This window comes from Acanthisitta chloris, unplaced genomic scaffold (genome assembly GCF_000695815.1).
Source record: "Acanthisitta chloris isolate BGI_N310 unplaced genomic scaffold, ASM69581v1 scaffold27148, whole genome shotgun sequence".
NCBI classification, from domain to species: Eukaryota; Metazoa; Chordata; class Aves; order Passeriformes; family Acanthisittidae; genus Acanthisitta; species Acanthisitta chloris.
Window position 1 is genome coordinate 1 of NW_008687954.1, and position 23,995 is coordinate 23,995.

Here is a 23,995-nt window from a genome sequence, read left to right on the forward strand (position 1 = left end):
CTGCCGTCGCCTGAAGTGTATGATGTCGTGGAGGGATACGTGAAAATTTCCATGGAGTGTGCTGAGATATTCAAGCTTATGGATGGAGAAAGGAAGCCTGAAAACGAAGTAAGTTGGGCACGGGGGTTGTAGGTTAGTGATGGGCAGCGCGTGACCCACCTGGGAGAGGAACCAAGGAAAGGTGGGTTCAGGGCAGTGGACATGGCCCCCAGGCTGCCAGGGCTGAAGGAGCGTTTGGACGATGCTCTCAGGCACATGTGGTATTGCTGGGGCTGTGCAGGACCCGGAGTTGGCCTTAGCGATCCTTTTGTGTCCCTTCCAACTCAGGATATTCTATGGTTCTGTGAATAAATGCTTTGTGGCATGAATAACTGTTAATTTGGTGTGCGTTTGTTTTTTTTTCTGGAAGTCACAGTGGCAGAAGCACTTACCGAGTGGGAAATGCACTTTGCAATGCAGTGATGTTCCTGGGTTTAATGATATGTACAACCAATAGTCCCATCCAAATCGAGCTGTTCTTTAAATGTTATCGAAAGACCTTTTATGGAATGAGGGAATAAATAGAAGCAGTTAAGCAAGCAAAACAAAAATAATCCGGTGAAAGTAATTGTTTTTAGATAGACATCACCCTGGTACATCAGTATTTCTAGGAAGCCACTGGTGAAGTGAACCTCATTTTTCTCATCCAAGTGGGACACAATTTATCCTCATCAGAGTATGATGAATGAACAAAGAATTAAATAACTCTTTTCACTGTGAGCTCTGAGGCAGCATTACTAACTAAAATCAGCTTACAACATAAAATTGGATTCTAACCATCACCTGTTGGCCTTTGCCTTAGAGTATCATTTTTGACTGTGTAATGCCAACTTGTGTTGTGTTCAGTGACATGCTTTCCTTAAGATCCATTTTCTAATAGGAGCTAATGTGTTTAATGAGCTTGGCCTCAGTACTGTGTGGACTCTGGATTTGTCTAGAAGGAGTTAATTGCAAGAATGGAGCAGCCTGGATGGTTTTCACCATCACATTTCGTTGCCTTGTTGTGTGCTTACTAGTGGTTATTTCTTAAAGCGTTGGTTCCTTAAAGCTTCATGCTCTCAGAACTAATCCTTGGAAGAGTAAGCATTAATTTGGGAGAGAATTTAGAAGTTAATGTCACCTTCATATGCAGAAGCTTTCCTCTTGTGGTGGGGTTACGCTTTTTTGGTGGTTATTACTGTTTGCTCAGCTAATAATTTCAAGTCATACCTGATATTGGCAGATATTAACATATTTCTTTGTCCTGCAGATGCTATTAATCTTTCAAGCTCTAGAAGCCATTTTACTGAGGACAGCCAGTGACCTCTCCCATTTTTCTGTCGTGGGAATGAACATAGTCAAAAAGTTGATTCATTCCTATATGAAGCTGGTCTATGCTGCTTTGTATTCTGAAAATCTCAGGTGAGTCTTCCCCATGCTATTGTGCAGGTCTGCAGACTTGTACCCAGTGACCCTGTCATAGTCCCATTGAAATAAGAGGTCAACCCCTATGATTTTTGGAGTTAATAAATAGTTTGGTTTGGAAGGACCTTTAAGGTTTGTATAGTCCAGCTCCCCTGCAATGAGTAGGGGCATATTCAGGTTCTTAATTTTGGCACTTTATTCCTCTTAACATACTTTACGAAGGGAATATCCGGCCTCTCATTATTGCTTTATTTTTGAGTATAGTATAAATAGACATTTCCTTCTTTCCTCTTGCCTTCTTTCCAATTGCCATTATCATTGTCTAAAATAATGATTTTGGTTGGTTTAACTTCCCTTCTGTTTTCTCTTTAATCATTAATATCTTGATTTGAGGGTTTGTATAACTATAATCCTGGAAGTAACCTACAGGTTTTCCTGTGCATTTCATTTTAGGATGAGCCGAGGGTGCCTTATGCTGCTGTCAGCAATGGTGGCTCAGGGACCAGATTCAGCCAGGGATGTGTATAGCCATTTTGATTTCAATAACAAATATCTGCCTGGATTGTTGAAGAAAAGATCTAAGACGGTAAATTAAGATGCTGTGTGCCATAAAATGCTACACCATGGCTCCATGAGCTTACTTCTGCTAAGTGTTTAGAGCTAAGCTGTTGCCAGAATCTCTGCTGCATTTTCATCTGCAAGAACTTCATTCTTCCTTCCTCTCCTGTGCCAGGCTGAAATGCTGCTTGATTGTGTCTAATGGGGTAAGAGCTTCCCATCTGCATGCACAGGGAAATCCCCAGGGAATGGAGTAATGTGTGCAGTAGTGAGCACTGGCCTGCACCCTTGAGGTATAGCTTGCCTTGTTTTCCATCCCATGTTGATCTTCATCAGCTAGTCAGGGTGCAGAACTTCTCAGGATCACCTTGGTTTTACTCTGCTTTATAGAACTCCTTGCAAAGCATGGAAGTGTCTTGTCTGTTTCTGACAGGATGTGGTGAAATATAAATGTTTATGGGCAACCCTTTAATGTCTAAAACTGAGTGAAAGTGATGATAAATTTACGAAAACTAGTCAGTGTTTTTGTTTCCAGTACAAGGATTGTGGTTTGGTCCCACTGAAGTAAATGGAGGTTGGAGAGGGGATATTGCCCGGTACTAGCACAGAGTATTTGCATTTGAAAATATAACCAAGAGTTTTAAATAATCTCTTGCTGGAAATCCTTAAGGAGACGCATGAGTGAGTAGAAGAACTCACTCCTTTCTCCAGCAGAAACTATTTCTTGTTTCCTCTCCTTTTGCTAAACATAATCAGGATTGACCCAAACCAGTATTTTAGAACAAGAATATTTATGTGTCATTTCAAATGCAAGTAATTCAGTATTATTCCAGTCCTGGGGCACTGTTTCTGGGTTTTAAAGATGTCCTGCAGGGTGTTCATTCTGCGTTCATATCCTGTGATACTCTTCTAACAGGCAAAGTTTTCACTGCTTTCACTGTGCCTAAATTTGTAGTTTGGTAACATATTAGCCGCTTTTTAAGGGCATTTTTGTGACTTTACCAGTGTACCAAGTGGTGCAGAAGTGAGGATGCTCCATGATGCAGACGTGCAGGGGTTGGCATGAAACTACTGTTAAGATTTCCTTTTTTAAGTATTTATGGCCTATTTCACATGTTGAGAATTGAAAAGGACATGAACTAGTCCGCTTTCCTTTTTATGTTAAGGTTAACAGCTGACCTGCTCAATGCAAGAAGTGTTTTACCTGAGTATACTGTGGATGTATTGCATGTAAAAGTATGTGTATGGCTACATGTAAATGAAACAATTCTATAAATGTTGCTTGTATGTGGTACTTCTAAGGATAATCAGCAGTTGCAGCATTATCTCTGCAGTTGTGTGCAGTCTATTTGCTAATGGTATGTTACATTTCCAGGGGAGGCCTGACGTCCGCATGGCCTATATTCAGTTTGCTCTCTCCTTTTTGATTGCTGGTGACAATGCAATCCTCACACAGGTGCTGGAATTAAAAGGTACTTCAGCATTGCTTGTTGTTTTTTGTTTTGCTTTTAAGGCAGAATCTTTTATAGGTGATAATAAATATGATCCAATTAAAAATGTGAATCAGTTATACTGCACTAGTAAGATGCAATATATGTATTTTTAATCTTATTAGCTGAAAAGCTAAACTTCTTTGGTACTTTGGTGAGTGCCCCCTCTGCTAAAACTTTGCAAAACTCATAGAATCATAGAATTTAAGGGTTGGAATGGACCTTACAGATATCTAGTCCCAACCCTTCCTGTCATGCAACCCTCCATAGAAAGTCTGTGGTGACACAGATGAAAAAAAGTAAACGTAATAAAATTCTGAGGTCACGGAGTCAGTAAGCAGAAAAAATCTTCATGATCTCCAGCCTTCTTCATCAGACAGTAACAGTGGATATGTTGCATTAATTTTTTTAAAGGTATTAAAGACTGTGTGTACTTCAGTTTCCTTTCTGTCCTGTGATTTGTGACCCTTGGTAAGGCTATGAAAGAATTCAGAAAGGATCTAGAAATACTATTAAGAAAAAAAGTCATGAAGTCATTAGCTGGCAGCAATTAATTTCTTCTATGGTGAGGGACTGAAAACTGGCTTAGTTATTTACTTCTCTTGTTCCTGCTGCCCCAGGGGCTGCTGATTTCCTTCAAGTGCTGGCAGTTGTTTAGTTCTTTCAGACTGGGAAATGGCAGTGCACACCCAGACCCAGGCAGCACATCTGGCTTCCATTGCCCTGTAAGAACACAAAGTTCTCTGTAAACTGAAGTTGTATAACTCTGGGATGCACAGGTGAGCCAAAAGGTGATGCATGCTGTTGGAGATGGAACCTCCACACATTTGAGAATTACTCAGTGAAACAATTGCAAGTCCTTCAATGGAAAGAACAAGAATTTGCTCAAATTTAAATACTGTATAACACATTAGGGCCTGAAACGTATTTGAAGTTGGCAGATGCTGTAGCAATATGTGTTAATCACCAATAGCAAATTAGCTAGTTATGATGTAAGTTTGGCAGCATCACTTGCTCGTCACTGTAGTTACAGACAGATCATCCTTCTGAGCTCTGATTGCAGCCTTCAGGTTCATCGTGAAATATAACAGCAAGGTAAATAATCTGACATTGGAGAGAAATGGGTGTGAATTCACTGAAGCATTTTTAGTATGAAGAGAGCTTTCACATTTTCACTTAACATTTGAAATGCCTTTTTAGATTTCATTCCAGATATTCTTCGCTCTGAAATAAAGGAAGACAGAGTTTCTATTGTCACTCTTCTACTTTCCACACTGAGAACTAAGGTATGATATATCCCCGAAACTGTGTTGTCTTATGTTTTCTATTGCTGCTGGAAACAGTTCTGCAGTGATATCTCATAAAATGTTCAACTCTTAAGGATGCTGGCACTGCACTGTTGCAAGTTTGTGTGTCTGTTACTGATAGACTTTGCTGGGGGTTGGTAGCTGGGCCAGATTACTGTTTCAGGGCTGAAGCTTGTTCTGCTTTTCCAGTGCCTTCTTTTAAAGGGAGTCTTTGCAGTAGCTTATACTTGGATGCTGATTTCAGCTCATGTTCATTGTGTGGTGTCTAACAGATTCTGATGGTTTCATGGGAGGTGATTGCATCAGAACCAAGCCTGAAGGTCAAAAGAATGAGTATTTTTTGTGCTTCTAGTGACAGTAAGATTGGTCCTTCAGTTAATGTCTCACACTGAAATTGAGAGGTCAGCTAGGTTTGAGTGGGTTTGTTAGCTCTCCACTAGGTAATGAGGTACAGTTGTCTTTTCAGGAGAAAAAGGGTTTTGTGTGGTGTTAGTACAGGGACTAGAACATGCCATGAGTGTCTAGAAGCTGTCTGGTTGCAGCTGAAGGGTGTGTGGTACCGTTCTCCAGCCAGTCTGCAGGGCTCCATCAAAGCCACATCCTGTGGTCCTGGTTAGTTCATCTTTGGACTCCCTCACTGCTGGGATGGCAAGGCTTCTGCTGCAGGAGATAAATTCAATCAAAAGTATTTCTTGATGGGGTAGAGGAAAAGAGAAATCTCTTAAAATTGTCTTCCTAAGATCAGAGACTTTTTTCTGAAAAAGAAAGGGCACATTCCACCTGCTGTCAGAAGGTACTGCTGGAAAGGTAAGTCTGCTGTCCTTTGACATTGTTTTTTTCTGATTCTTTCATAGCAGACAGAAATTACCTGATACTATAGCAAGGGTGAGACAGAAAACTGGAAAGCGGGTGTTGCTGAAAGGTGTGAGAGATGATTTAGTCTTGGCTGCCTTTCCTGTGCTGTTACTTTGCTTCTGAGCATGGCCCTCCCTCTTCCCTGTGAGACACCTGCTTGTTGCTGCTGCGGGTGCGGCAATTGCAATGGAGATGTAATTTATTTCTATAAACATGTTTTTAGAAATGTTTGTGGTTCCAGTATCTATGAGTTTTGAATCTCTGTTTTGAACTACCAGTGTTGCACAAACTGTTGTATGTCCAGTTGGGAGAATGAAGAAAAAGTAGTTTCCAATGTAGAGTATATACATAGGACCCTGCTCAGGCTCAGGCTTTTCACAGCTGAAAGTTTAAAGCCAAAAATGTTCTTTCATTTTTCTGTTGCAATAACCTTGGAAAAAGAAGAAGGAAAAAGCTTCATTTAAGTTTAAAATAAACCTCCTTGAAACTTTGTTTTCTAAATGAAGCTTTTTCTATGTGAGACTCATACCTCATGTGCTATTAGGTTATTGGTGAACCCCAACACACTGTATGGCTCCTTCAGTTTAGCAAGAAATAAGAGAATTAAAACAATGCCAACAGTAAAACACTGTAGGAGAACTTTGGAGAGCTTCCTCCACTGTGTTTTCCCTTTCATTCAAACTTTATTTGTACCAGGTTTACTATCTCTACCAGCAGGTTTGCGTGATCCTGGTCTGTGGCTGTGGTCCTGTATGTTCTGTGCTCTTTAGCTGAACTTGAAAGTCTGCCCTGTCCAGTGTGTGCAGTGTTTGCAGAGGATGGTGTGGAGTCAAGGTGTGAGCAGGAACATGTGAGAGGAGTATTGACAGGGCAGGCAGAACCTTTTATCTGCTCTAGCGAGGAGACCCAGCTGTGTGTGTACCAAAAGAATGAAGTGTGTTGCTAGTCTGCATTGCTTTGTGATAACTTGCAATAAATAGAAGAGTTGTTTGTTTTTTTCTCTTAATTTTCAGGTGGTTCAGAATAAAAATCTTACCAAGACACAGAAGGTGCATTTCTTTACTTCAGATGTGTTGATTCACATTTCCTCACTTTACCGATGGAATGGGATCACTGATGTCAGCTCTGAGGAGTTAAAGGTCTAGTAAATTATTTCTTTGTTACTCCTAGTCCTTGTGCTGCCTTTTATTTTTATTTTCTTAACCTCTTGTAGCCCACAAGTTTTGAAATAGCTCCCAGTTGCTCTGAACCTTTATGAACTCAAGAACAGGGATCTAGTGAGGCTACTTAAAAAGAAACCCCAGCTCTCTGCTACTTCTCACTGCTGGAAGGGGAGGGTTTGTTTCCCCTCTCTGACTGCCAGGACGATAGTGCAGATCTCTTACCCTGGGAGAAATGGGTCTGTTGGGTGCAAGGACTGTGTTCCTTTTCCTGGACACACCTGTGTCTCTACAGAATACATCAGGACCAATGTTCTTCCCGCAGGTCTCATTCCCCTCATACACGCTGGTCTAATATAAGAGCTGAACTTCCAGGATGGTTGCTAGCCAGACTTGAATGCTTCCACTGGCTTTTGGCTACAGACATTTCACCTTTGTGTTGATTAATGCCCGATTTTTAGGAGCCCAACCATTCCTTTTCAAAAAGTCTCACTCTGAAGAACTGCTGCCTTATATTTCCTCTACCAGATGTTTATGCCTAGGTCATTTCAATCCTGTTACACTGCATACACCTTTTGGAGGAGATCTCTTTCTAGTAGGTGTCTGCTTGGAGCTGTGCAAATCCCTTACCCTATTCATAAGTGTGCGTTTCAGTTTTTAATAATTTTAAATTCTTACGTGCTGTTCTTGTAGGTCATGATTTATGATTTCCCAGCCAAAGTTGCCAAGAGTCTTATCATTCATTGGGATCTTGAGTTGTGCTAGATGTGGAAGGTTAATGGAATCATAGAATCTCAGAATGGTTTGGGTTGGAAGGGGCCTTCAAGTCCTGAAGTTTCTCTTAAACTGAGCAAAAGCCAAGCTGTCTTTTAGCATTTCTATAGAAGGAGCTTCATAAAATGTAGAGTGAAGCTGATGTAAGATTTTCTGCTGCGGTACCAAAACTCATACGTCTTTTTTATTCCTTTTGTTTTTTTTAGGTTGCTCAAGGTTCTGAAGAGTCGGGGAAAATGATAGTACGGGAACTTGTGCATAATTTCTTAATGGACCTATGCTGCTCCCTTAAACATGGCATAACGTTCTATGATCCAAGTCTTGGAACTTCTGGCAAGTAAGTCATAGGGCAGCTGGGATTGTAGGTGAGCTTTGTGCTAGGAAGAGGAGAGACCTCACTAACCATGTCTGCCCTGAAACCTGGTATTAATTCAAGGTAATTGCTATTTGTCATGCAGAAAACATGGAGCTAAATCCAGTTATTACTTCTCTAAGGGGAAACTCAGAAATTACACCTTCAGTGTGAGAGGTTTTGCCTTCAGTTAACAGTTAGAGGAGTTGCAGAATTCACATCTCATATAAAGTATGAAATATGGATTTCTTACTTAAAATATTTTTTTTGGCATTAATAGGGGAGGAAATGTGGTACTTCTGCACTTCCTGCTTGGTTTAAAAACTGCAAGAGAAGATGAAATGGTTGCTGATCTCATCGTGAATATTCTCAAAGTATGCCCAGATTTATTGAATAGGTACTTCAAGGAGAGCCAATATTCCTTTGTTCCTAGACTGCAGTCTGCTTGGATGAACAATATCAAGTTGCTCAAGAAGGTACGAGTATGGATGATGCATACCTCCTCTCCACAGAAATGTGCAGTCTCAATACTCTGTTTGTCCTCCAAACATGGAAGTAGTTTTTGTTAAATAGCAGTGCAGAATTACACTAAACTGTAGTAGGAAAGGTGACAGTCAGACATTCCCGACTTCCAGGAAAGGTACCAAGCCAGGGAGTTTGGTGGTATGTTGTTAAGCTTGTCTTTGATGACTTCTATCACAGGCAGATATTCTAATGCCATTCCCGGATCAACCTTGGTACAGTCTGGGGGTTGTGCATTACAGAGCCTGTGGTGCAGCTGTGTTAGGCAGGATGCAGATTGCGTAAGGATCTTCCGTTTAGTTGAATAGGAGTCTGGAGGGTGCTCTGTAGCATTTCTGCATAAAAATTGACATTTAGTGTTGACATTACTTTTGACAAGTCAAAACTCTTCTGTAGAATGCTCCCCAGAAGAGGCTTTTGTCTGCAGGACTGTGGATTCAGTTGATTTTGTTGTTTTTTTTTAATTCCAGATCTATGAGGCTCAACCAGAGATCTCCAATTCTTTTAAGACCTCAGAATTTATTCCTCTTCCCAAGTTGCTTTCTATGGTGATGGTAACAACCGTACCTGCAGTGTGCAATAAAACAATGCTCAGCCAAGGCTTAAATGTAAGAGCAGTCTATAGTATTTCAGTGGTTTTTCTGTCCCAGTTAGTACTGATTAAGTGTGTGATTATCCAAGAAGTTTCTTAAGTTGTTCAATTACATATGTTTTGTATTGTCTATCCCAGCAGAAGTCTGGCTCGGGGAGGCACTGGAAAATGAATTAAAACCATGGATATTCCTTCCAGGTGCCTCTCACAAGCACCAGTTCTGCCACTGCTCACTGGTGGGTTAGGCTGGGTCTGGAAATCTACAGATTCTTTTCTGCAAGCCAAGGTTTAGGAAATAACTAATTCATTGACAAATTTTAACATATATTCAGAGTACAGATTATGTGCAAAGTATAAGAGGAATCAGTGAAATGTCATTAATTCAACTTCCTTCTATTAGTTATCCAGCACAGTACTGAAGCACAGCATACTGTCGCTGATCTCCATGGTGCTGAGGAGAGCCTTGAAGAACATTGAGTACTGTTTGAGTGAAGAAACTTGGCAAAAGTCAGAAATCTACACACTGTCAGCCATGCAGGAATTTGTACAGCTGTACAGAGAAGCCATCAGCAAGGTACAAAGGGAAGACAAAATTGGGGGCTAACCTGAGTATTTTTGCAGGTAGGAGGTAACTGCTCTCCTCTGCATTTTGTGCCCAAGCAGTTTCAGCCTGGGAGTCAGGAGATAATATCCTGAGGGAGAAGAAGGCTGTAGATTAAAATGTATTAGTAACCAGTGAGGTAGTAGCCCACCTCCCTAAGTTAGTTTCCTAACACAGCTGGCTGATGGAAGTGCAAATAAAATTCTTTTGTGAGTTAGGTCTGTGACACTGATGGCTGTTGTGATGCAAATTAATGCCAGGAGCAGGAAGCAAGTTCTTCTGGTTCGAGTTAATGTAGCCAGCAGAGTTCATGCAGAAGTCACTAGACAAGGTAACACTTGAGTTGAAAATACACTGTGAGGATGAAGAACCAAACGTAAATTTTTCACAGGAAACTTTTTCAATAAAATGTTCTTTCCGGTATTCATGTTCTGCAGAAGCGAAGGTACACAGTTTGATTTCAGATCCTTTCCTGATTGCACACAGGGTTGGTTCCAAACTTAGCAAGGAGCAGCAGATCCCTGTGTTAGTTGGTTGTGAATGTTTTTATCACAGGAGCTTTGTCTCATGCAGGAGAGCTGTTGCAATTTACCCTTTTTGCTTTTAGCTTTTACCAGACATGACCGGTATCGTGGCTGTCTGGCAGTCCCTTCTGAAGCAGGGCAGAGAACACCACAACGGCGCAGAGGAGAAGAGGGAAGGTGATATCCCCACTGTGGAGGCAATGACTGAGACAGCAGGTGTTGCTGAACAGCATGGTAGGCAAAGCAGGTGGAGTTACCCCTTCTTATCTGTGTGTGAAATCCTCATCCCATTTAAGGTCCTTAACTTCAGCAGAGTCCAAATGTCACATGTGCATTTATTATCCACTTTTTCTTTGTTCAGTTCTTTGGGCAATTTTGTTTTGACCAGCATCAGAATTGCCTAAGAACACAGTTTGACAAACAGGTTGCGGTTGCTACTGGAAGGTTAAGCAGTTTGACTTCCTGCTGTCACAGAATGATTGAGGTTGGAAGGGACCTCTGAGGATCATCTTGCCCAATACCTTTGTCTAAACCGGGTTGCGCAGGTCCATGTCCGTATGGTTTCTGAGTATCTCCAAAGATGGAGACTTCAGAACATCTCTGGGCAGCCTGTAGCAGTTCTTGGTCACCCTTACAGTCAAAAAGTGTTTCCTGACATTTAGGGTGTTTCCATGTTTCACTCTGTGCCCTTTGCCTCTGGTCCTGCCACTTATGCACCCCTGGAAGGATCCTGCCCCGTCCTCTTTGCACCCTCCCTTCAGGTGTGTATGTGCATTGATGAGATCCCCTGAGCCTTCTCTTCTCCAGGCTGAACAGTCCCAGGTCTCCCAGCCTTTCCTCATAGGAGATATGTTCTGGTCCCTTCAGCATCTTTGTCAGCCTTTGCTGGACTCTGTCCAGTGTGTCCATGTCTCTCTTGCACTGGGGAGCCCAGAACTGGACGCAGAGCTCCCGGTGTGGCCTCGCCAGTGCTGAGTGGAGAGGAAGGATCTCCTCCCTGACCTGCCAGTGCTTTGCCTAGTGCAGCCCAGGATACTGGTATGCTTCGCTGCAGCACATGGGTGGTTCGTGTTTGGTGTGGTGTCCAGCCGGACCCTCAGGTCCTTTCCTGGGAGGCTGCTTTCCAGTGGGGTGGCCTCAGCATGTACTGGTGAATAGACAAGTGCAGGGCCCTGCAGTTCCTCTTGTTGAACTTCACGCTCCTGTCCTTGACCTTCCTATGCTAGTAGGCATTTTTGCAGCCACAAAATAAAACCGGTAGGAAACTGATATGCCTGAAAAATAATTTGTGGAGGGATTTTTGTTTGGCCAAATTATTTTACCATGAGATAATTTTTTTATTCAGTTACTTACTGTGACTACACAAATGCTTGTGTTACACAGGAGTAGAAACTTGCAGGTGTTGCAAGAGGGAGAGGGTTGGAGTGGAGGCTTCAGTTTTTCTCTCTCAAACCTAGTGTCCATCCTGAAGGGCTTGTTTCCATAGTCCAGTTGCAGAGAATGGGAAATAACAGTACTGTCTGCAGCCAGTTTTGTCCTTCACATGGCTATTCCACAGAGAAACTTCCTGAAGCAAAGGGTTTATCAGTGGATGTCCTGCATGCGGCTTTGGGCAGCATAATAGTTGTCAACACTGGCACTCTAAGGCTTGGTTGGCAGAGTGCCTGCTGAAACCAGTGGAGCAGCTAATTTCTGCAGCACTGTAGCTGTAGTTTCTCTGTATACTAGGGTGATAATGCTTTGTCACTCTTAGCTCACCTTTTACAGCTTTATTTGCACTGTGGCCACTAGAGAATTCTTTTCTAATGGGAGTTGAGACTTAGGCAAACAAAGTTTATCCATGGCATCCATCCAGTTCTTCATAGTTCCCTGAGGGAGACCAAGTTAACAGGAAAAAAGTAGGTATAAAAAAGTTTTGGCTGCCCTTCATGTATTTGCTTCCTTTCATTAGTGAGTGGATAATAAGTAGCTTTTATGTGCCCTCATGTTACAATCTGACAGAATATTTAACGGCTGAGATTGCTTTTCCTAAGTAAACAGTTGCCTGAAGTGGTGTTGGTGTTCCTCTCATACAGACATTTGTTGACTGCCTCTTGCCAAGAGGTAACATTGAGAAAGTATTATTTGAAGGAAGGATAAGAAAGAAAGAAACCTGTAAGTGACAAAATAAATTATCAACAAATTAATAGTGTACTGACTCGTTCACTTCCCCAGCCAAACCTACCTTGCATTTGGTAAAAGTAGTGTCTTTGGAAACCAGCAGCCTGACCATACCCTTTCCTTCACTTTTTTCTGTTGTTCAGTCTTAAATTAAACAGCAGTGGGATTGATGGGATTCTTATAGAGAGGGTTAAAGTATTGAGGTTGTGTTTTATTTGTGTGAGCACCTTTGAGTCAAATTAGAAATGGCAGCTGTCCATTTAAGCACCAAATAAGCTGATATAGTTTCGAAAGTACTCACACGAGAATCCTGAAGAAGGAACCTGGGAATTCCATGAGTGTTTTTCTGATTCTTCATGTTGGGAAGATGCTGATCATTTCCTAGGCAAGTCTTTGGAAATATAATTAGCAATTCTTATGTTGCCCATGCAGGTGCTACGCTGTGCTCTGTTGTTATGACGGAAGGAGAAACTAATTATGTAATGCTTTGTTTAGGCTCAGATGATGCTGAGACATTGTTCCTGAAAGCTGCACTGCTGCAGGTCATTTGCCTTTATCAGAAGGTTGTGCCCCACTTGGTAGCACAGAGCGCCTTTGATTTTAGCAAGCTGCTGAAAGGTATGTGATTGGTACTTCTATTTCCTTCACTATTTTCTCTGGCTGATTACAAAGTCCACAGCAGAAGGGAATGTTCGTTCTTCTGTGGAGGCAAAGAACTGTTTTCTACAGGTAACCCGTTTCAGTTTCTTCATCGTGTTGGCATTTATTGCTGCTATTTCTGCAGTGCTCTGGCCCTCTGCCCTCTTAAATTCCATAGCTGCTCTGTCACACTCAGTTGTGTTACACTGCAGTACAGTCTTCCTGTTATATTCTTGCAAGTGTTTGGTCTTTATGGGGTTTGAATTCTAATCTTTCTTAGGAAGACCTGTCTCCAACTCTTAGTGAGATTTGAGGGTGTAATTCTCCTAGGCCTGTGTCAACAATCCAACATCCAAATACATGAGTTATTTCCAAACTCTTAATGGCTGTAATGATAAAGAAATTTTTGAACAGGATAGTTCACAGAAAGTTTGGGGTGGGGGACAAGCACATGCCAATTCACCAGTCTCCTCTAAAAATTCTGGTAGCAGAGACTTTGGCCTCTTGAGAGACCTACTCTGTATAGTCCCATGTGATAGAGCCCTGGAGGGCAGAGGGCCCAAGAATTCTGGCTGATACCCAGGTATTACCTCCTCCAAGCTTAGGAGCAATGCATCATGACAAGGAGGAAATCAGGAAGAAAAGCCAGGAGGCCTCCATGGGTGGATAAGGAGCTGCTGAGCAAAGTCATAGGGGAAAAAAAAAGCTTACAGAAGGTGGAAGTAAGGACAGGTGGCCTGGGGGGAACACAGGGAAATTGTACAGGAAGCTAGGGGTGAGGTTAGGAAAGCTAAGGCCCAGTTAGAATTGAGTCTGCTCAGTGATATGAATTATAACAGGGAGGGCTCCTTTAGGTATGTTGCTAACAAAAGGAAGACCAGGGATAATGTGGGCCCTCTCTGGAGGGAAACGGGAGACCTGATTACCCTGGATAGAAAGGAGGCTGAGGTTCTCAGTGACTTCCATGCCTCAGTCTTCAACAGCTGGTGCTCCAGCCACGCTGCCCCAAGTCAGGAAAGACAAATGCAGGGGCTGGGAGAGTGGACACCCTGAGCCCATTGTAGGAGAGGATCAGGTTCATGAATGTCTAAGGAACCTTGTCAGGTGCACAAGTCCATGGGACCCGATGAGATTCATCCACAGGTCCTGAAGGAGCTGTGAATGAAGTCGCTAAGCCACTGTCCATCATTTTTGAAAAATCGTGGCAGTCAGGTGATGTTCCTGAGGACTGGAAAAAGGGAAATATAATCCCATTTTTAAAAAGGGGAAACTGGAAGACCCGGGGAACCATAGACCAATCAGTCTCACCTCTGTGAGGTAAGATCTGGCAAGATCATGGAGCACATTATCCTGGAAACTATGCTAAGGTACATGGAAAACACAGAGGTGATTGGTGACAACCAGCATGGCTTCACTAAGGGAAAATCGTGCCTGATAAATTTGGAAAGGTCCTTCAATATGGCTTGTGGTACAATTAATACAGGCATGTCACACTGAGACTGGAGGAGAGAGCAAAGTGTTGTTTGGGAATGACTGCTGACTGTGGGCCGCCAGAGCTTGTAGGCCACCCAGCTAGAGCATTTATCTGTTTTAGACAGGTCTGGGATGTGTAAGGATGGCAGTTATGTAAATGCCTTAATTAAAGTCTGTTAGGGAAAAAGGGGCTTTAAAGAAAACCCCCTTCTAAATCACTGTCTCATGTGTGAGGCTTTTCCTCCCTCTGACAAAGCATATTTAATTGGTTTGTATTCTTGATGACTCACCACATCACATACCCTGTTTATCCTATTATTTCTCGCATTCGTCTGCTTCCTTCAAAATGGACAAAAGGCAGGACACCTTTTTTGCAAGGCAGAAATCCCTCTGAGGGTCTGTTTGGTTACATTATGAAATAATAAAATTGAACAGACTGGAAAGTAAAGTGCCATTCTCAAACAAATGTAATGAAGTGAGCCTGGATATTAATTCTAATGAAAGGTGATATGGTAGAAAATGATGGTGTAAATTAATCATGAGACTTTGTTCTCTCAGATGTTAGTGTGGGAGTTCTGTTGATCCTTCCCCTCGCCCTGATGGAAACATGCACACCAAAGGCAGTGTATTTTTCTGCTTGCAGCAATATGTTCTTTAAGTAGGTGGTGTAGTTTTATTGTTTGGTCTTACTGTTGGGTAGGCTTTGTAGTAACTGTTTAAAATACATTGTTCTCTCTCTAATGTGGACCACAGAGATGCTACACAGACTATGCAAAGCACCCTAACACCAGAGCTTTATACAGCTCCTCTTCTATGTAACTTCCCTGTAGGTCAAGTGTGGGCAGGTCAGGTTTTGGAGGGTCTCTGCACAGCTCTGTGACCTGTGAAGGGAATGACTCTGATGTTATGCCATAGCAGGTGATAAAGTCTGTAGCAAATATTGTCATAGTGTGAGCATTAAGATTTATTGTTGACATAAATTCTGTATTTTGCTCTCCAGTTTATCCATCTTTTGTACTACTTGTAGGTTACAGCTTTACAGGGTTGCTGAGACTGATATATTTTGTATTCCTTTGTACCAGCAATGACTTGTGCTGGAGGCAGATGTTGGACTCCCACACGGGGAGCTGGATTCCCACCTTGGGTTGGCCGAAGATAGTTGTAGTGTGTCTGGGGATCCTGTGATATGAAAATTTTTGGATAGCCAGCTTATCTCACAGTGACATTTTAAACCCTAAGAGAGGAGTGTTCCTGAGGTCTTAGGAAGTTGGACCAAACTAAGCTGGTTGTATTGCTTTCATCCCTCAGGTATCGTCACTGAAAAGGGCCTCCGGGAGGAGGTCCCTCCTCTTCTGCAGCACCATATACTGAAAGTGGCTTTGGAACTTCCTGCAAATAAATTTGCGTGGTTCAGAGTACAGGTGAGAGACTTGAAGCAGATTTATGTTAATTTGGTCTCAAGTCTTTCAGTCTGGCACTGCCTAGTTTTAAACTAGTCCCAGTCCAGTCATTTTAGGAGGTGACCCTTTTGTAAAAACAGTAGGAATTGTGGTCTTAGTGAAAAATCCCTTCTGAGCTGGAAAGGTTTTCTACAAGGACAACATTTTTTGCCTCCTTGCTCAGCCCTGGACAAGGTTCCTTCAGGTCTTGGTGTCTTTGGAGAAGGGCAAGAGTGAGAATATGCTGGTTTCCACTTGTCTGGAAAGCCTAAGGTTTCAAACCAAGGAAATAAGCCACTGATGGGAGCCATCTCACCAGTTTCCAGGGAAGATTCTGACATTTTTAGTGCTCTCCATAATTACTGGAAGCCTTCAAAGCCCCAGCTCTCTTTTTTACTGCAGTCTTGTAAAATAAGAACCCTGTCAAGAGACTTGTCATATCAGGAGAAAGGTGTGGGCCCGGTTTTGGGGGGAAGCAGGGACACCCGTGGGTTGTGATAACAGGAGTGGAAGTGGAATGGATGATTAGGGAGGAAGGTGGCTGTATCTTGGGCCCTTGTATTGGTGTTTCTGTTTCTCTGCTCTTCTTCCATTGTCCACAAAACCATTGTACAAAGGAGTACAATGATCCTGCCTTACGGAATGCAGAGTTTCTGACCTTGGGATTTTTGGGCAGGTCTATAAAATAATATCTTACGTATCTGCTTCAGTGCAACATAATCCTGTGCAGTGTTGCTATAGTAGGGGAATTTTAATATTGTTTTTTTCTTTCAGGATATCTCTGCGACAGAGAAGGTATCTGGTGAAAAATCAGTCTTCTATTTACTGATGAAAATGTTTGTTACAAGTAACCAGTCTCACCTGAAAATTTCCACCAGAAAACTGATCATCAAGGTAAGTGTTTGAACTGAAATATCGGGATATTCACTGTATCCCACTGGTCTGAAATTTGAGGATTGTAGAATTGTTTGTATAAGCAGATACTTTTACTGCATAGTTGTGTGGCCAGCAGTCTTCTTTCCTGTTTCCTGTGACTGTTCTTGGAATTTGCTGTTAGCTCAATATTCTATGGAAGTAAATGCTGGCAACTGACTTTGCTGCAAGAGTTGACAAAAGTGTAAGGAAAATGTCTTTAATGTCTGCTCATCCCATAGGCTGAATTAATTCTGACACTAATAAATCAAAGTAGTTTGTGTCTGTAAAGGTCTTGATATTGATCAAGAAGAGATGATTTTTGATTTTTATCTTTTTATCTTCATTTATTTAATCTGTACTTCATCCCTCCAGCCTTAGCTAGTCTGCTCTGGCTCTGCATAACAGTCCTGTTTGTTACAGTTTGATACAAGCTTTGATGCACTTTTATCTTAAAAATGAACTAAAATCCCTTTCAGATAGACATTCCTCTTCCTTCTCCTCTTTTCCCTCCTCCTTTCCTTCTTTTCCAAGTGGAACACAGGGATGCCTGAGATAAGAGCTTGAATTTAGAGACCATGAAACTGGGGAAAAAATTCTAGATATGTTAAAGCCTGTTTCTTGTGGTAGAATCATGTCTACCTCACCACCTCCAGCAGCCCTGAATATACATGTGCTTCTTTCTGGACCTTGCTGTGGTCATAACCCACTGTTCATTTATTTAACTGTTTGTGCATCTGCCCAGTTATTTTAAGCACAAGTAGCCTGATTTAAATTTAATTTAGCAATTATTTTCCTTTATGTTAGATCATTAGTCTTCCAAAGCTCCCCTACAGGCAATTTTTAAGGGTATAGTGCTTTTTTTTTCCCCAGGCTGTAATGATATAAAGATGTACAACGCTCTGAAAGCAGTATATCTTGCTCCTCTGAAATTACAGAAATCAGATTTTTCACTCTCCATTATGCAGTTAGAGTGGCCCTAGGGAGTGGGAATAAGGCCTCTTGAGCTGAGGGAGTGAGGAGAGAGTGACAGATACTTCTTTTCATCAACCTGCTTTTCTTTTTATCTTCCAAGAAGAGGAAAACATGACGCTGCTATACAAAAAGAGCTGTGAGGTTCTTGGGATTTATATTTTAGTTGTTTTGCTTTTGTCACCCCCCCCCCCCTTTGTTCTGGATAGGTTTTACGTGACAGTGGAGTGTTTGAGTACACATGGAAGGAACTATCAGTTTGGCTGGAACACTTGGATAATACAAAAGAAGACCAAAAGGAAGCAGTGATTCAGTTTCTGGAAAGGGTAACGATGTTCAAATTAGCTGGATAAACAATGCCAAGAATAGCATTAATGGAAACCAGGGGTTTTGTGGCTATTTTGAGAAACCTGTCAAAGACCAGTGAATGGATTCTGAGAAAAGCAATGCTTGTCATTCTTTATACAGAGGTGACATCTTTCTTGTCTTGGGTGGGAGGACAGCAAAATGATTTGTAGGAAAATCAAATCCAGAAAGATAAGTTGTTATTACAGCACTGCTCATAGAAGGGTACAGTCTTGTATGTGTGGGCAGCTCTTGAGGTGGCATTACCTGCCAAAATTATCAGACCCCAGTAAATGGTAATCTTTTATAAGGAAAGCTGACATTTCCTATTTACTCCTCAGGATATTAAATGCCCAGTGCTTCCTGTTCAGTGCAGTTTCCCTAGGGACTCAGTCTGTGGTAGCAGTTTGGGTGCCAAATTGCATTTCTTTTTCCATCAGACCCAGTGTTCCCTGTATGGCAGGAACCACAGGCAGCTTCCTGCAGAACTGATGTAGTGTCCTCCTAAACCTCACCCAGCATGCAGCCGCTTTTAGCATATGGTCTTTCTTAACAGAGATGGTTCCTGTACACTGAACAGCCTCTGCATTTACTTTTCTCTCTCAACCTTTGTTGCCAGGTCCTGTTGAAGCTGGTGAAAAACCCCTATCCCTACACAGATAAAGCAGCAGACCTGGTGCAGGAAGCCAGCATACTCCAAGTGAACATGTCTAAACAAGACTCTGATAACATCAGCATCCCCATCTCTCACATTGACGGTAAGTGGGAACCCCTCAACAACACAAGTTCAGGCCTTGGTGCTAAAGTTTCTATCTCTAATCAGCAAACTGACAACCAATAACTACAGAAATCCTGTTAAATGGATTCAGGATTCAGCCCTACAGTTGGACTTTGTATCAGAAGCAGAAGTTGGAAAGTTACCTCTTCACCCCCAAAAATAATTTCTGATGCAGTTACACCACTTTAACTGTATTTTAAATCTCTCTTCAGGCCCTTGCAGCAGCATTTTCTAACTAAAATTTTAAAATAAAGTTAAATTTAAAATTTTAAACTAAAATTTCTAAGTAACTATTACAGTTCTAATCCCTGGTGCTTCTCATAGAATCATAGAAACCCAGAATGATTTGTGTTGCAGAGGACCTTAAAGCTCATTCAGTCCCACCTCCTGCCATGGGCGGGGACATTTTCCACTAGGCCAGGTTGCTCCAAGCCCCATCCAACCTGGCCTTGAACTCTTCTAGGGATGGGGCAGCCACAGCTGCTCTGGGTAACCTGTGTCAGTGCCTCAGGAGGAAAGAGCTGGCGGACCCAGGGAACTTCTTACTCTGAGGCACACAGCTAGAATTTTGTTGCTTCTTCTTTCTGGACCCAGTCACAGCCCTGCTGCAGACTGGAGATGTAGACACTTGGACAACTTAGCATGTGTTAGCTGCTCTGCTCTGCCAGCCTGTGTGTAGGATTTGGCAGTCTGTAAATGTGAGAGAATTGAGGTGGTTTAATGCTCAGTACCACATGGGTGAGGTGCCCTGAGCTGTCTGTCACTGTAAGGTAGTGTCACAGAATACATGGTATCTGCTTTATATGTCAAAGCTCTCTTGACTCTCTCATGGCTGAGATTTGGTTCTCTGTCAGCTGAACAGCAGAGCTGAAAGGCAAAGAATAAAGTTCAGCTCTGATTTTTACTGTTACATTTGCCATCGTATGGCTCAACAAATGTCTTTCACGCTTTTTTCTGCTTTGGGAGTTCAAAAGATGCCTTGTATTCCTCTCTTGTATGTGTGGGCAGCTCTTATCTCCTCCTGAGGTGGCACAACCTCTATTGTTTTTCAGTTAGTCTGAATCCTTTGCTTATGTTTTTTCTTCACTTAATAGATGTCCTGGATATGGTGGATGTCCTGATTGAGGGCAGTGATGGCTTAGATGAAGAAATTGGGGTTACTTTAAATGAGGAAATGATTATCCAAACATTTCCATTCAGTGCTGTTGTCCCTGCTGCGTTGGAAGCCAGGAATGCACTGTTGCTTGAGTCTGAAAATGGAACAGGTACAGACTATTTTGTTTCTATGTGTCATCTATGCTAGTGGAGTGGAATTGGGATAATTTTTACCTAGTCAGCTCCTTGAGACATTTTGTTATCTTCACCATAAGCAGAAGAAGGTGCAGATCCATGGTGTTCCCTGCTCAAGAGAGGCATTAAGCTTTTGAGGTGCTTCTGTCCCTTTTTCCTGACCCTAAACAGAGGCACTGTCCCTGCATGGACAGTCTTGGCCTGGAAGAATTGGCTTCAGTAACAGTATTTTTCGCACAGAATGTGTGGATCATGAGGAAGGTGATTCCAGTGGCTGTAGGCAGCTCTTCCACTGGGACCAGGCAGTGCGGGAGACAGCTGCACTGTTAAATAAGAAACAGTTGCATTTTCCAGAGAAGACTTGTTCAGAGATGAAGCTCTGGTGGTGAATGTTGCAAACTTCTGCCATGTCCTTGAGGAAAGTGTTTGGTGGAGCGAAGAGTCACAGGGGCATCAGGTGACCTCAGAGTAGGATTTGCCAACCCCAGGGCACCTCACTAAGTCCTGTGTATATTTGGCTGTTGAGTAGCACCTCGCATGAAAGTCCCAACTGGGACTGAAAGTCCTGGTTCTAAAAGAAGCTTCTCCCTATTTAACTCATACCCGTTAATCCCTAGTACAAATCAGTTCTCCTCCTAGGTAGTTCTTGGCTAGGGTCTTTATCCTGTTAAAATACAGACAAGTTTAGCACAACACCTCAAAGGCAGAGCTAGTTTTTTGTTCTTGTCTGGAAGGAAACAGGCCAACCTGAGCATGTGTCTGAAAGTGAGGTGATTATTTACTTCAGCAAGGGCGCTACTGCATGGAGGATTTTTCCAGATACCTCAGTGGGTCAGGAACACTTGTCTAGCTTACCATAAACACCTTTAAATCCTATTCTATACTTTTCCAGATGATGCACTGTGACCTGCTGCCCAGGCCCTAAGGAGAGAGGGTTGTCCCAGTATTTATGCTCATGCAGATTGCTTCTGCCAATAGAAGTTTAATTTTTAAATTTGCTTTTCTAGGAGCACACATTGTGGAGTACCTTGTTGCTGTGTTCACTGACCTCCTGCACTCTCAGAGAGAACCCCTTGCCCTCTGCTTGATGTTCCAGCTTTATGATAAAGATCTGAAGTCTCTAAAAGTTTCCAAGTATCCTCAGCTCTACCAGTTTAACCAGTACTACAAATTCTGGATACCCCGGCAATCTCAGGAACCTGTGGTATGGTATACCTAAAGGCCAGTATTCCTATAAAACCTCCCAGTTTATAAATGTTACATTTCCATCAGAAAGTGCATTTACTTTAAGCTAATTCTGTATTGCTTCTTGATCATGTTGGGACACAGATGTGCTCAAGGGCTTTTCTCTTAAGGACACAAGAGGTCTTTGTGGTGTTTGGGAAGTGATGTCAGGGCTCAGGTGTCATTCACAATCACCTGGACCACAGCTCCTCACCAGGTACAGTGTAGCCTGATGTGTGACATGGCCTCAGGAGCCAGTTCACAGTGCTTGGAGTTCACTCAGGTCTGGGTTGGGAATGCAAAGACCACCTGTGCTAAGTGTTGGTGAGTGTTTCTGTTAGCCTAGCAGTGAGCACATGCAGATTCCCCATGGGGACACCTTTGACCGATTCTGTTGTGCTCCTGCAGCTTCAGCCCCAGCTTCAGCTCAGAGCTCATTTCAAAACAAAGGTAGCTGAACAAACTTTTGATTCATACTCATTGTTATTTTTCTCTTATGCTTTTTTTCCCCATTTTAAATAGTTTGAAAACCACAAACAGGTGAACAAAGAACCTGCTGTGACCCTGGATTGTGTATTTACCACTTTGCTAAAGAAAGCCTACGAGAGAGGAAGCAATACCTTACTGGAAGATGAGATCCAAACAAAACTGAGAGACTTGGCTTCCCAGCTCCCACCTGAGCAGCTTTTGTTGGGAGTGAAGCACGTATTGCTGTACCTGAAATCTACAGTGGAGAACTTCAGCAGTGTAAGAGCAATATTGTAATAATATTGTGGGTTTGTTTGGTTTATTTTAATGCAGAGAGTACAAATGGCTTGGCCGTTAAAGCTTAGTATCCACTTCTGCAGCTTTTTCCTGTACTTGCCTCTCACTGAGGGTACAGAGCATCAGACAAAGTTGCACCTGATTTGTAAATATCTGTTGTAATTATTGAGGACTCTTGGATTTGCTTTGCATGGGTGACCTTAATGACCTGTGCAAGTGCAAATAAACCTGAGATTTTTAATCTAACTCCTGGGTCTCCCTTAGAAACCTTTTCAGAGAGTGAAATTCACTGGCCTGTGTTACACCAAAAGTCACGAAAAAGTCATGAAAATCTATAAACATTTATTTGGCAACCTGGGACTTAGAATCAGCTTTCTACAGAGGGGACCGATTCCTTCCCCTAGAAGAAGCTGTAATCTAAGTAGTTCTTAGTTCTGTTCCTGTTGGATAATTAGCTTTCTGCTCGCATCCTCTTTTCTCGAATTCCAGAGTGTCTTTATTTTCACAGCTTAGTAAAACTTTTGGTCCTCAACTCATTGACCTCTATGTGGACCTGCTGAGCAGCTTGTTGTGTCGAGGCAATCAGATAGAGTTGGATCAGCAGCAGAAACGAGAAGAGCATCAGGCTGACTCAGATCTCTTCATGGATGAGGAATCTCTGGTTGCAGAGGAGTCTTCAAATGACAAGGTACCAATCCCTTGATAGAGAGGCCAGACGCTCACCTGTTCGTAAACTTTGATTTGATTTATTCTCTACGGAAATAGTTACAAGTTTTGCAGAACCAGACCGATGCTATTAAGGTCTCAGAGGAGACGTGAGGAACGCAGAGCATGTGGTCCAGCTGTCTGGAGATCTGGTGGAGCTGTGTCATCCACAGTCTCACCCCTGAGCTGGAATGCGGTCAGGAGAGGTCGTGAAAGAGATCACCTTTGCAGGAAAATATGTATTCCCTAAGCCCTGTGTAAAGTCTGATTATGAAATTTATGTACTTGGAGGAGTGAGTTTCTTCCCCTCTTCCATATGTTCTATGGATTCGTGGAGATTGGAATGGAATTGTGCTGACTAACTCCAGAACACACATTTTCCCTTGGAGATGTGCTTAGACTCATGGATAATAGTCAGTGGAGGCATATGTGCTCCCACAGTGTAAATGTTGGAAGAATGGTATTTATGTGCTTATTATTCAATATTTGTGTTCTCTGGCCTGCTAGTAGACAATTTTGTGTTCAATAATTGCAGTTAACAAGCTCTGGAAAATACGCAGATGAATGAGTTTATGTTTTTCCTGTACTATAATTATCCTACACTATATATGCTATAATATATATATATATCATGTATATAATTGTCAGTGATACTGTTACAACCATTTGCTGCAGACACTGGAGGATGCACTCATGCTGGTTTTCAGACACCCCACACTGGAGAGTTGGTTCCTGGCTTTAGAACTGCGTTCCATTCCTCAGCCTGGTTTCAACCCTATCACTGTCAAGCTCCTGTCAGCTCACCTCAATTTTGGAGTGCTCCAGCTGCTGAAAACAGGTGCCCCAATCTTGCAGAGCATCACAGCAGACCACAGACACATGTTGTCCAAGTATTTCGAAGCTATCACAAAAAGTGTCTTGGCAGAGCTACAGGCTGCAGGGAAAGACAGGAGCCGAGTCTCTCCGAAGATGTCTCCCCAGCTGCAGGCTCTGGAGGAGTTGTACGTGTACATGAGTGCAGCTCAGCTGAAGGACATCACTTTAACCATGCTGCGACTTCCTGAGATGAGCTTAACTGCTCAGAAACCTGAAAAATCCCCTAAAAACGGGAAAGA

The 23,995-nt window shown here is 42.4% G+C and overlaps 1 protein-coding gene across 1 annotated transcript in view; it reads left to right on the plus strand.

The window, feature by feature from the left end:
* Positions 1 to 4: 4 nt before the first annotated feature.
* URB1 (URB1 ribosome biogenesis 1 homolog (S. cerevisiae)) overlaps positions 5 to 23,995 on the plus strand; it is a gene marked incomplete at its 5' end in the record, with an annotated part of 39,751 nt that continues 15,760 nt past the window's right edge. Inside the window, 22 exon segments of the mRNA XM_009080848.1 lie at positions 5 to 108; positions 1,289 to 1,440; positions 1,897 to 2,029; positions 3,377 to 3,473; positions 4,692 to 4,777; positions 6,667 to 6,792; positions 7,794 to 7,924; positions 8,220 to 8,415; positions 8,932 to 9,069; positions 9,454 to 9,627; positions 10,262 to 10,412; positions 12,834 to 12,956; positions 15,759 to 15,871; positions 16,664 to 16,783; positions 17,983 to 18,099; positions 18,738 to 18,876; positions 19,991 to 20,161; positions 21,194 to 21,390; positions 21,933 to 22,157; positions 22,684 to 22,863; positions 23,556 to 23,987; positions 23,989 to 23,995. The exon segment at positions 23,989 to 23,995 is cut by the window's right edge and continues 423 nt beyond it. Coding sequence (XP_009079096.1) covers positions 5 to 108; positions 1,289 to 1,440; positions 1,897 to 2,029; positions 3,377 to 3,473; positions 4,692 to 4,777; positions 6,667 to 6,792; positions 7,794 to 7,924; positions 8,220 to 8,415; positions 8,932 to 9,069; positions 9,454 to 9,627; positions 10,262 to 10,412; positions 12,834 to 12,956; positions 15,759 to 15,871; positions 16,664 to 16,783; positions 17,983 to 18,099; positions 18,738 to 18,876; positions 19,991 to 20,161; positions 21,194 to 21,390; positions 21,933 to 22,157; positions 22,684 to 22,863; positions 23,556 to 23,987; positions 23,989 to 23,995 — 3,312 coding nt within the window.